The sequence below is a fragment of the Corvus brachyrhynchos genome, unplaced genomic scaffold (genome assembly GCF_000691975.1).
Source record: "Corvus brachyrhynchos isolate BGI_N302 unplaced genomic scaffold, ASM69197v1 scaffold633, whole genome shotgun sequence".
Classification (NCBI taxonomy): domain Eukaryota; kingdom Metazoa; phylum Chordata; class Aves; order Passeriformes; family Corvidae; genus Corvus; species Corvus brachyrhynchos.
In genome coordinates this window covers 3,313,450-3,326,126 of record NW_008237435.1, presented here as the reverse complement: position 1 = coordinate 3,326,126, position 12,677 = coordinate 3,313,450, and the positions used below count along the sequence as shown (strand labels likewise).

At 36.4% G+C, this 12,677-nt stretch overlaps 1 protein-coding gene across 4 annotated transcripts in view; it reads left to right on the top strand.

Moving 5' to 3' along the window:
* Window positions 1–2,352: 2,352 nt before the first annotated feature.
* The window catches only part of CUNH8orf34 (chromosome unknown C8orf34 homolog), a 128,481-nt gene continuing 118,156 nt past the window's right edge, over window positions 2,353–12,677 (top strand). For 3 of the 4 annotated variants that reach the window (XM_017731250.1, XM_017731251.1, XM_017731249.1), the window contains exons 1-3: window positions 2,353–2,504; window positions 3,448–3,579; window positions 12,220–12,348. In XM_017731250.1, coding sequence (XP_017586739.1) covers window positions 2,363–2,504; window positions 3,448–3,579; window positions 12,220–12,348 — 403 coding nt within the window. In that variant the 5' untranslated portion in view covers window positions 2,353–2,362. The remainder of the gene's footprint in view (window positions 2,505–3,447; window positions 3,580–12,219; window positions 12,349–12,677) is intronic. The other variant, XM_017731252.1, reaches the window with a different exon arrangement.

Here is a 12,677-nt window from a genome sequence, read left to right as displayed (position 1 = left end):
TGTCTTCCTTAAATGGCAGATTTTGTAACCTGAGTTGTCTTTGTGTCTATTTTAAGTTGCATTTACTTTTAATACATTTTTGAGAGTGCTTGAGGCAAATTAGTTTGAGGCTTATTACACAAATAAGTAGATTTATTCCTGAACTTCATACTCTTCAGTTTCTGAGGATTTCAGCAATGTTATATTTTTTTTCTTTTTTTTTTACTTTAGGTGTACAGGATTGGTACAACACATTTTTTATTCCAGATAAAAATAGCCTCTATCTACAGTTCTTTAAAATTTTCTAACTGCTGTCACTGAATAAAACTGATTATTCTCTGGGACAGCACAGATCTTTGTATCACTCTGGTTTTATCGGTATAACAGTAGGTACAAAAAGTGGTCCTTTTTAATGGGATCTAATTTCACATCACCTTGATCTTTAGGTTTTTGATACATCTCAAAAGAGATTAAGAATCCTTTAATCAGTTTTATTTTATTAGATGTGTTTCTGTTACCTAAAAACCATTCTTCCTGTTGCAAGCAAGTCAGTGATGGCAACAATCAAGTAACATTTGTCTTACATTGATACGTAGGCATTTTAAAATTTTTGATTTTCCTGTATTACCTTTTTTAATACTATGTTAATTTTGCAATGTATTATTAATCTAAGACAAAAATAATTTTCAAACCATGATTCTGAGAAATTATTTAAATTACAAGTCAGCTGTTACAGATTGGCGCTTTTCCTTTGGTAATAGAATCCTCTGCAGTGGAATTACTACAGCAATTGTGGTCCATTACAAGCACTAGATTACATCCTTCCATTGTCACTAATTCTGCATTTTGGCAGGGAAAAGAAGAAAGGTTTGCTGTTAGGGTTGCCAAGCAACTAAAATATGAATTACTCCAATTTCTGAATTTTTTCCTGTGTTGTGTATTGGAGGGTTTCTCCTACCTTGGTGAGAGGCAGTCTAGATGAAGTTACACTTCATAGCTTCAAAAATTCTAAGATTAGTAAGTAGATTAATTTATCCCTGTGGATTTCCAGTTCAAAAGCAAAGACACCCGGGGTTTTTCGTTTCACTGTGGGTAAGTATCAAAAATCATATCACAGCAGATTGTGTATTCACAAGACATGAGATTGGGCATATTTTTTCCTTTGTGTGGACAAAGATAACCTGCTGTGCCTTAGTAATTCTGTGTGCAGTTATTAATGTTTACTGCTATTTGGTATACTTCCTCTGAAGTATCTTTTCCCAACACACTTTACTGATGGTAATGCTAAGTAACTACTGGCATTTGAAAAATTTTTTGTTAAATGAAAATGTGTGGAAAAGATGAAGAGCAGGTAGACTTAAGTGTGTGTAAGTTATGTTAATATTTATGCTTGGCTCTAGGTGAAGAGAAAATATATGCTCTGAGTAACTTAGCTTAGTTGTTTTGGTTTTGTTTTTTGTGTGTGTATGTTTTTTGCTTGTTTGTTTTGGTTTTGTTCTCATTTTGTTGTACATTCCTGTAATTTTTTGCTTCTGTGGAGCTTTTTCATTTTGCAGCAGCAGCAGCCACAGATTTCTTGTAGAATTACATGGGTTTCAGGGTCACCTCACCTGCCCTGAGTCATTCATTTCCTCTCAGAGCACATGTGCAAAGCAGAGCCACAGCTTCTTTCTGGATTCCTAATGTGTTTTATGCTTAGGAAGCCAGGAAGAACCCCAGCAGCAATAATGGAGAGTGGTTTTTTTTCTGCAGTCCTGCACAGCTAAGGTGTAGAACAGCAGTTGGATAGTATCAATGTATGGCATAGAAGATGCTTTGCTGTTGACATTGGCTTTGTATCTGTGTCTCCAAAAGTGTAATAAAATATTTGCTTATTTCTATACTATAGTATTTTTGAGGACTTGGTTTAAAAACTGTCTACCTGTTTGATCAGACCTTGGAGTTCTCAGATATGAATGCATGTTCTAACCAGACAATTGTTCCATGTCTGGATGAGATGACAAAATTCACAGTTTCCAATGAGAAGAAACTTGGACGTATTGGTCAGAGAAGAGCTACTTGCCGCTCTGAAGACATGCTGGTTCTGAATGGTTAAATGGATAGTATTCTTATTGTTTGGGGTAAATCCAAACAGGTAGCAGGGATTGGGTTTTTTAAGCTATGTTCCAGTGGATAAGAGACTGTACAGGCTGGGAACACTTCAGATACGAGCATTTAATGGGGCAAAGCTAGCAGTAGTTCGAGGATGTTCCAGCTGTTTTCTTCAAATTTGAAAACAGACCTTTCCTTTATAAATGCTCATTTAGTTTTGGTAAATACAAGATTAGTTTAGGTGCAATATCTCACTAATTTTATGTTTTGGTTTAATTTTCTAAAGGAGTTGATGACCAAGCTGATAACAGAGACACCTGACCAGCCAATCCCATTTCTAATTGATCATCTTCAGTCCAAGCAGGGGAACCGCAGTCAGCTTCAGAGAACATTGTCTGGCTCTGCTGCCCTGTGGGCAGAGAGTGAAACATCAGGTATGTTCTGTGTGCTGGAAAGGGCTGGTCTCCAGTATGATCTTCCCACACTTACGTCCATGATTTCCTGGATGCGCATGTACCTACTGAACAGGTACTGCTCTGTGGTTTTGAGCATGCAGAATATATCCTGTTTGTCCAGCAGATACTGAATTTAATATAGATTGCTGTCTGTCAGCTTGATCTATGTGCATATCATGTAAGTATGGAGCAGAGTTACAGAATGGAAACACTTCCAGTCTCAATGAGAGAGGTTCCCTTGCTGTCCTCTTTCTTTGTTTTCCTTTTCCCTCCCATGGTGTATTTGTGCCGGAGATTAACCTCTATTGAGGTATTCTCTTTAATAATACACATTTTTATATACTTATCATCCCAACTTTTAATAGGAGATGCTATGCTACTTCATGAATTCCAGTGTGAATAATTTATGATTGTAAATCTTCAGAAGCATTAAAATAATATTCTGAAATAGTATCTGCTCTGATTGTAAAGTAGAAGTCTTGGTTTTCATATTCTGGTACAAGCTGCTATTACAATATTAGTTTTGTGTTTAAAAGTTGACTAATGATCTGTCTCAGACTATAGTAGATCTTAAATAGTTGCTGATAGTCAAAATATTAATTTACTGACAAATCAACCATTTATATCAAATACTCAGTTTTAACATAGGCAGTAAAACATGTACATAACATTGGCATTAAAGACTTTTTCATAACAAAAAATAGACTTGTTTTTGATGAAAAACCTATTAATTTATAAGTTTTAATATTTAAGAGGTGGAATAAATATATTAAATATAAAAGAAATCAGAAATAGGAGAAAAAAAAGTGCTGTCTTCAATTTGGATTGATATACCTTGGGGTTTTTTTGATTAATTATTTGTTAAGTCTTTGAAAAATGACTCTACAAATGTTATAATTATCTAATTTGATTCTTTTAACAGAAAATAAAGGAACAAGAAGAGATTTTAGAAGTTATGATAAGCCTTGGCAGGTAAATGCAAAAAAGCCTAAAAAGTCAAAGAGCGACCTTGCTGTGTCCAACATTTCTCCACCATCACCGGAGTCCAAGTCATGTAAGAAAGCTTCACTACATTAATAATTTGTGCATGCTTTCCAACCTATAGCATGTTTTTCTTTTGAATTAGGTTTAAAATGGAAAGCAAACTGTGAGCAGATGAAATGCCTATATATATATATGTTAGAAGAGTTTGATTCTTGCCTTAATCTCACTTGAATTATGAGTATTTTATAATGCCCTATGTTGTCATCTGTAGATAGAAAAGAATTCTGGATAGATGGATTAAAAAATAGACTTATATCTGAGTGTCATGCACTGTTTTATGTTCGGATACTGATCATGGTTTGATGTGTTAGTTTGCATTGCCATTTTGTAAAATCTGTTCTGTTGATATTGGTCCTAATAGTTTTTTTTCTGTGGGTCAGGCAATGCAAAACTCTGAATTATGAACAGATACTGTTCCAGGTATGGGAGTAGTGTCAGAAGAACAGGTATACTGTTCTGAGAGTTGCTGAAGGAATCTAAATGTACACTGAAAGAAAAGGCAGAATAGAAACAGAGCGGCTGAAGAGAATATTGTCTGTAAAAAATTAGTGAAAATGGAGACAACAAGCCTTAATGAAATATAGTGCTTCCCGTGTACTGGCTATTGAAGAAATCTAATTTTTAAGATTGATTCTTAATGTTGGTTTTTTCCCAAATAAATATATCTACAATATGTATACATATAAAAATATAGTTACACACAGATTGGTTTGTACAAGATTTTTCTCCAAAATAAATTGAAAAACGATATTTTCTTCTGTTGACTCTTGTAGCTTTTTGAAATTTTTCTAATAGCCAAGTCTTTGTAATAACTCTGAGTGTACCAGATGAGAACAGAGATATAGTATGCTGCAATACAAAGTTTGTTTTCTTTCCTCTAAAAGCAAGATGGGAAAGCCTAGACTTCAAAGAAGTCAAAGGAAAATTACCCAGTGACCTCACTAAGTCAAAGTACCACACAGCAATGGGTAAAATAAATCATGATAAATTTATGCAATAGAAAAACTGTGCTTTTGGGTGATTAACAGTCTTGTGTGGTTATGAAACATTTTTTACTGAAAATAAATAACTGCAACAAAAATAGCTGTTACAGGTAGCTGTGTCCCATTGTACAGGATTTTCTCAGGATTTTTTTTTCTAGAAATGGAGCATTGGTCTCTGTTTCTTCTTCATGAATCACATTCCCTGCTTCAAAAAACCTGAAATTTTATCATCAATTCCACTGTACCTCTCAAAATGGCACATGAATTTTTAAGTCTGTTCAAAAGAAGCATGTGGATTTTAATTTCTTTTCAATAATAAATAGCAACATTCAAATAAATGCTCGTAGTCACCCATAATGTGTGTCTAATCGAACAGATTTGCTGGATAACAGGAATTTATGGAGATCCACTGTCAGAAACAGTGGCCAAAGGTATTGTGAGCTGTCCCTCTCATCATACTGTGTTCCTTTCTTCTGCCCTGTGCTTGCTCTTCATACTTTGTGGTATGCATCAAATAACTTTCATGCCATCTCTCAAAGATCTAGAGTTCTGTGTCGTTATCCCAGATAAGAGGGTGACATCACGTCACTCCCCTCACTTGTGTGCCTGCTACAAGTTTCGTGCTTGTTGGTCCTTAGCTTGTCCCATTAGAGGGACAAAGAGGAGGCTGGGCATTCGAAGCTACCAGGTCTCATGTCAAACAAGGAAATATTTTATACATCCATAGTAAGACTGGGGTCAAGGATCTGTCCTTGTAGACTGAAGGACACTTAATAATACTCTTCAGCTGGTAAGACTATTCTTAAGCTACCCAAGTTCCCAGGTCTAGAAGCAGTGTGTGGGAGTGCAGCTTTGCCTACAAAGGAGGTAGAATTAGGATATGCTTAATGCAACTGGACATTCATAAATACATGGCACTACATGGGATTGATTCTAAGTGTTCTAAAAGAGGAGACTAATATCATTGCAAGGCCATTCTGTCATCATTGAAAGGTCATAAGGATTGTGGGATGTTCCTGATGATTAGAAAAATGCAAATATCTCATTGATTTTGAGGAAGGGCAATCTGATCAGCCTAACCTCATCCTCCGCACAGACTATTGAGCAAACTTTCCTGGAAGGTGTTCCTAGTCACAAGGAGGAAAATGTGATTTGGAACATCAAACATGGATTTATGAGATCATATATGTCTGATCAGATCAACACAGTTGCCCTCTTAGGTGAAATAACTGGCTCTGTAACTAGAGAAACAACAATGAAGGTTTCATACCATGACTTCAGCAAAGATACCTTGGTCAGCTTCTCATAGTATCCTTATAACTGAGTTGATAAGATATGGACTGAATAAGTGGACAAGAAGATGTATGGAAAGTTAACTCAGCTGGTGGATTCAAGGGATTGTGACTAGCAATGCAAATCCAGTTGAAAAGTCTATCTTTAATGGCATGCTCAAGGGACTGGTACTGACATCAATGCCGTTTAAAAGAATTTCCTAATGCCCTGGATGATGGGATAGAATTTCTCTTAGGTTTGTAGGTGAGACCAAATTGTGGGAAGTGGTTGGTATTCTGGGTAGCAGGACTGCTGTTCAGAGGGAGAGGACCGAGAAATGGGCTGAGGAACCTCTTGAAGTTCAACACGGGCAAATGCAAAATCCTGCATCTTGGATGGAATAACCCTGAGCAATAGTGTAAACAGGGTGTCCCAGTTTTTTTTTTTTTTCTCCCTTTCTCTTGGACCCAGCTTAAAGACACAGAAAGGCACAGGATTGATGTTTGGCATAGGGCAGATGATAGGGAATACAGTATCATACAGTCATCCCAGGACAATGGGATATGTGTGTCTGGAAAGTAGCTTTGCAGAAAGAGATGTGAGATGCTAATGGACAAGGACTCAGAATATGAAGCAGCTGTGGCTGTGTGCTCATGTGGTGCTGAAGGGGACCTACATACCAGGCTGCAGTAGCAAGAGTAGAGCCAGCAGTGTTTGTTTTTGAGATTGCATCTGGAGCACATCATGAGACATAGTGATGTATTGGAGCAAGTCCTGTGGATGTCCACCAAGATGATGACAGGGTTGGAGCATGTGATGGACAAGGAAAAGCTGAAGGAAATTGGTTTGGTCATACTGAAGAAATGAAAGCTCAGGGGAGATTTCATTGTTACCATCAACTAGTATGCTGGAGGATGGTAGAGAAGACATAGATTCTTCTCAAGAGTGTTTTGTGAAAGGGCAAGAGGAAACAAAAATGATACTGCAAGGGTAGTCAAACACTGGAACAGGTTGTCCATAGAGGCTGTGAAATTGCCATCATTGGGTATACACAAAACTGAACTGAATAGTCTGAGCAACCTGCCCTGAATGGACCAGTCTAGGGCAGCAGACTGGGCTAGAAGACTTCTAGAGGTCCTTTCCAGCCTAATTATCCTCTGCTCCCATGCTTTGCAGTTTATGCACTTCCATTTTTTTTTTCCATGACACTGATTTAAACCTTAATTAATCTTATTGTTTTCATTACTTACACCTGCAATTAGTTGTGTCTGCAACTTTTTGAAAATACTTTGTGTATTTGAACTACATTTTGTTTTAGTTACTATCACAGAGGTTGGTTTCAGACATGTGCCTTTTTGCCGTATCTTGCTTCCCTTATTTTCTGCCAAATAGATTAATATCAATGCTCTTTTGACATTTCTTTCTTTCTTGTTTATGGCAAAATCAGCAGGTACCATGTGCTCCTTCAGCTACACAGATCAGCAAGCAAGCATGTTTAAAGGCATTTATTACTCTATCCAAATGTGCACACCATATTCCATCTGTTTTGTGTCTTCAGCTTCTACGTCATTGTACTTTTTTTTTCCAAAGCATCTCCAAAGAGGTAGCAAGGACTCATCTGAGAAACAGAAAGTTTTGGACCTGCTGAGGCCTAAAGATTTATTCTCAGATTTGTGTTTAAAAGGAAAGAGCAAACCCACACCCAAGAATCTAAAAAGCTCCCTGCCCCCGACTGCCAAAACAACCCAAAACTTAATGGAGTCTATCAGCTGTATGATCTGTTTCAGAGTTTTTGTCTTGTGACTGTCTTGTTCAAATGATCCTGAACTTGTAATTTCATAGGAATCTTTGGAAATATGAGGGTATTCGATTTATTTAATTAGGGAATGTTTTTTTCCTTCAGTAGAGTGACGTTGACTACAGTGTGCATGTTATTCCTGCACAAATTTCTCTTCCTTAAGCTTTCAACTTTTTTACTGGAAAGATACCTCCACTCCCTTCTCCTTCCTGTTATGATCTCAGGTGCACCTGAAACACACAAACAAGAAGTGTTAATATCTAAGCCATCTAACCACCTGTTTGGTGTGTGCAAAACCAGAATTAAGCAGAAGCTGCTGCTGTTGTCTGGCAAGGAAGAAGCTTGGAGCCAGGGGTGGCTGTGTGTATGTAAATGAAATGTTTAAATGATCACATTCTGTATTTGAAGAAAAAAAAATTTGAAAGTTTCAAAATTGTTTGTAAAACAGACTTCTTGCTTCCCAGCTAGCTACTTCTAGGCAAAATAGGTTGATCTCTTCACCACCTCTATGTTAAACCAGATCACAGATTATCATTCCATGCTGCTTCAGTTCAGCATTCTCACCACATCCCATTTCCAAGTACGATGTTGTGTACTTCTAGCTACTCTCGGTCAGTCTTGGGCTGTAAGCCAACATTCTCTTAGCTTTTTAGTATCCAGATACTGTGTAATCCAGTTTGGATTTATTATGAAAGAACTTTAATCTGAATGCTATTACAAGATGTAAATGCATGAGTAATATTATGCTCGATTAAATGATACATATTTTTGTTCTTTGATATGTAAGATGGTCATACAATGTATTAATGAAATGTAGGATTTAATGAGCAACTGGTCTGATTCTGTGTGTAGATCATGTATTGGGTAGATGAAACCAGTACTGATCTTGTACCATCATCCAGCAGAAAATAAAGGTGTGCTGATTTGTGGCAGAATTCATAACACAATTGTGAATTAATCTAATGGGCATTTGTGGCCAGAGCACACCACCAGCAAATCAGAAATACTGGCAAGTGTGTCTGTCCAGTCTCCTAAGATGAGATGGTGAAATCTCAGCTCCATAAAGGGTAACTCTACCTCTTTCCATACAAATGCTACAATGTAGATGTAATAAATCTTCTGAATTGTAGCCAAATAATATCAAGAGGAAGTGTTACATAAATCTCTCAAATAACAAAGATGAGGTTGAGGTAGGTAATGTGATGAGGGATTTGAAATTACTGATATGATTTTGTGGAATGAGTGAGTGTAATAAAGAAAGGTGAAGGTCAGAGTATAATGAAAGGATTTTGCTAAGTGTGTAGTGACACGTGCACGTAAACGATTTATGAGACTTCATGCATACTGAGGAGGATCATGTATTTGAGGAGATTCTAAAGAAGGGTCATATGGTATTTGTACAGTTCTGAATGCTTCCAACAAAGCCATTCGTTTGAAAATTACCAGTGCTTATTGATCCTACAGCTGAGAAGATACAAGTTTATATTTTGAAAAAATCTGTAAGCAAGTAGAAAATGAACTTGAAAGGACAAACACATGGCACATGATGCAAGTAAATAGATGTTGTTTTAATATCCATTCATTGTTCAAAAGACTAGGTAAGCAGGAAGAGCTGTGTCTACTCTGGAAGTAGTAAAAATTTCAGTAAGTTCTAATTCTGTTTAACTTCCCCCTCTGTTTTGATTCCTCAGAATGAGCCAAATCATTGTTGAAACAATTTGTATTGAAACTTAGAAATATTTCATGACAGCATACCTATTTTGGTACCTTTTCACTGAAGTACAAAATGGTTCAGTAAAACACAGCTGATTGTACACTAGCATGCAAAGCAAATTTCCGCCATGGTTTTGACTGATTTCCCACTATCTCTCTAGGGAGATGCAGTCTAAGATTCCTGTGTTTGTGAGACATTTCTCTGAAATTAGTAACCAGGTCACTGTCTTGAGCAAGTGTCCCTACTTTTCAAGAGCAAGAGTCTTGATACTCTTTTTTCCTGATGCGAGTTGTTCCACGTACTTGGTAGTTGCTGATCCTGGAAGCTCCACAGCTGTAAAGTAGAACTTACATTTATTTCATCCAGTTTCTCTCCCGTGACAAATTTTGCTTCAAAATCATATGGTTTCTCAAAAATTCTGTTGTTTTTTATTTTGAAAAATGTGTTTTGTTTCAAACTGACATGGTACTTGTGGAAATTTTCTGCAACCTGGAAGTTCCAAGGTTTGGTCCTCTTTTTATATGGTTTTACTATATTAAATTGTTGCCTGTTTTTATTTTGGTGGTACTGTGACAATTTTTTTTGGTATGGTAAGTTCAGTGTATGGAAAGAAAAAGTCTGTTGTACTGCTAGTGGGTGATGCTGTATAGTGTTGGCACATGGAAGGGTGATGGTAAGATGACTGCAGAAGACTCCCAAAGGAGCATGTGATCTCAATGTAAAACAAAGGTGGGTGAAAACAGAGAGAACTCTTTATAGAATTCTTTTTCTAGTTTATTAAAAATTTCTGTTTACACTTAGTAAGAGTTTTGAGAAAATACTAAGTTTTCTGTAAATAAGAAAAAAAGGATTAGAAATGCTGAAGTTGTCCTGTTTAATTTGTATATGATAAGGTCTGTGAATAGAGTCAGATTTTGTCACACAAGAATTTCTGTAACTTTTAATTGACTTAGCAGTTCTTAAGCCAGGGAATTCTAAAATAGTGATTGAAATTTATAACTATCAACAAAAATTACAAACGGCTCATCTGAGTAGAGACTACTCATACCCTAATACCTTAAAGCCTTTATGTATTTACTGGGAATCACTACAGCTCATTATTTCCATTGTCCTGAGAAGGAAATACGTTACTTGTCTTTTTTGAACACAGAGCAGAACAAGACTCTGACACTCCAACTTGCTCCTCTCTTCCCTTCTTCTTATTGAGGGTTCTTGTGTCCCTTTCCTTCTATTCTTACCTCTGTAGGTCTTTTTTAGTGTCTCTTTTGTCTTCTGTCTTTGTGAATGTCTGTAATTGCAGTATAATATATTAACGTCCCTAATAGCCAGGTTCCTAAGTGGGTGTTACAGATCAGGATATACTCTGGGTTGTCAGTTTCTTTGGATGTCTGTTTTGAAGATGACTTGGTTTATGTCTACAGAAGGTAGAATCATGTTCTTTGTGAAAGAAGGACTTCAACATAACTTTGTCCCATTTCTTTACCTGGAAAAGTGACTATTGACTTAACTCCACAAGGGAAAGTTGAAGTTGATCCAAAGTGGAGCAGATTCCATATTCACACAGAGTCAGCGATAAGGCAAATTTCAATACCAAGTTATTTAACACGTTTTGTAATAGCGACCAGATCTGATATCTGAGCATAATTTCCCCATACCATCATAAAAGCACTCTGAAGTTCCAAATTACCATGAAACCCTTTTTAGCACAATCTGTAGGAGTCTGTAAGTTGCCTTCGTAGCATGTAGTGAAAATGAAGTTTATAAGCATAAATTAGTTGGCAGCTGTCAAAATAGTAAACAAAAATTTTGAAGCTGGCCAGGATATATTGGACATTTTAGGCTTTTCTTTGGAATTATTTTTAAGTGAGTGGTCAGCAGCTGGTAAATGACAGTTGGTAAAAGTGCAGCTGGTCCTTCCTGGTGGAAAGGTGGACTAGTCATCGTCATCTTCACACCAGCATGTGCAGTTCTCAGCATGGTAATGCTGTGTTTGGAGACAACCTAACAATTGCATTTCATGGCAAAAGCAGCAGCTCGCTTCTGAACACTGGCAAAAAAACCATGTTAAACTGCAGTTTCAGAAACAGCATTGTTTTTGTTGTTATTTCTACAAATTGTTCAAGATGTTCACATTGTTCAACGAAGCTCTGTTCGTTGTGCGTCCTACATATCTCAGACACTCCTCTTTGTTGTAGGTAAACTTAGCTCAGCAGATGAGATTCTGTTCTTTTAAAATTAAAGGCTTTGGTAATAGATAATGAACATCAGACTATAAGCTCAGGTCTGTGCTTCCCAAAGGTTGAGTTTGTTTAAGTAGCAAAATGAAGATTAGGGGCTGTACAGCATGAATGATAGAGACTTACTTTGTTTCACTGTTTTTAATGACCTGTGTTATCTACACTTTATGATTTTTGAAAAAAAAAATTGTTTTAAAAGCTGTATCTAAAATATTTTTTTTCTTCTTTATAAAATAACTAGTAAAGCCAAAACTACCAGTTACTCATTTTTGTTTTGACATATTTTCTTACTGACCCCTAGGCCACACAATTGTATTTTGTTGTAAGTGAAGTACCATCATGTGCAATAGTTTCAATATATTTTTTGTTGTTGCATTAGTTTTTTTATTATTTGCAATTATTAGTGTTATTTATCCTGTTTACCAATTAATTCAGTTGCAAGAATCATTTAGGTATGCATTTGTTCATAGATGTTTTTATTTCACATTGACCAAAAAAAATATTTCCAGCTGTTAAAATAAAAGGATAGTTAAGTAATTTCCACTCAAGATACTTGAGCTTGTAAACTCACTGTGCAGATTTTTTTCTACTGTAGGAGTCTGAAGTACCAAATCTAAACTTCATCTATATATCTGTGTATATTTAGTGCCAAGGTCAATAGAGCATCCTAAATGGGATTGGAAGACAAAACCGGAGAACCATGATTTTGATGAACTAAATCATATTCTTCAAGAGAGCAAAAAGCTTGGAAAAGCCCTTGAGAATCTGTCTCGCAGTAAGTTGATTGATTTTAGTTTTTTAATGTAACCATGCAGCCTGAATTGTAATTTGGAAGTATATAACAGGAAGGTGGTCTTCTATTAAATGAAGACCAAGGTCATTGACATCAGCAGTTACATTCCTGTTGATAAGGTTTACAGAATGTCTGAGATAATTCAGGAGCTCTCCTGGAGACTGAAACTACTACCCCTGCACCACGCTGGGTTTTTTCTTTAACATTAGTTTTCTACCAGCTTAGTGAGCTGGATTAACTCATAAAGTATTACAGCGGGGATACTGCAACATGCGTATCAAACAACAAGGCCCGTGGAAAAGAAATATATA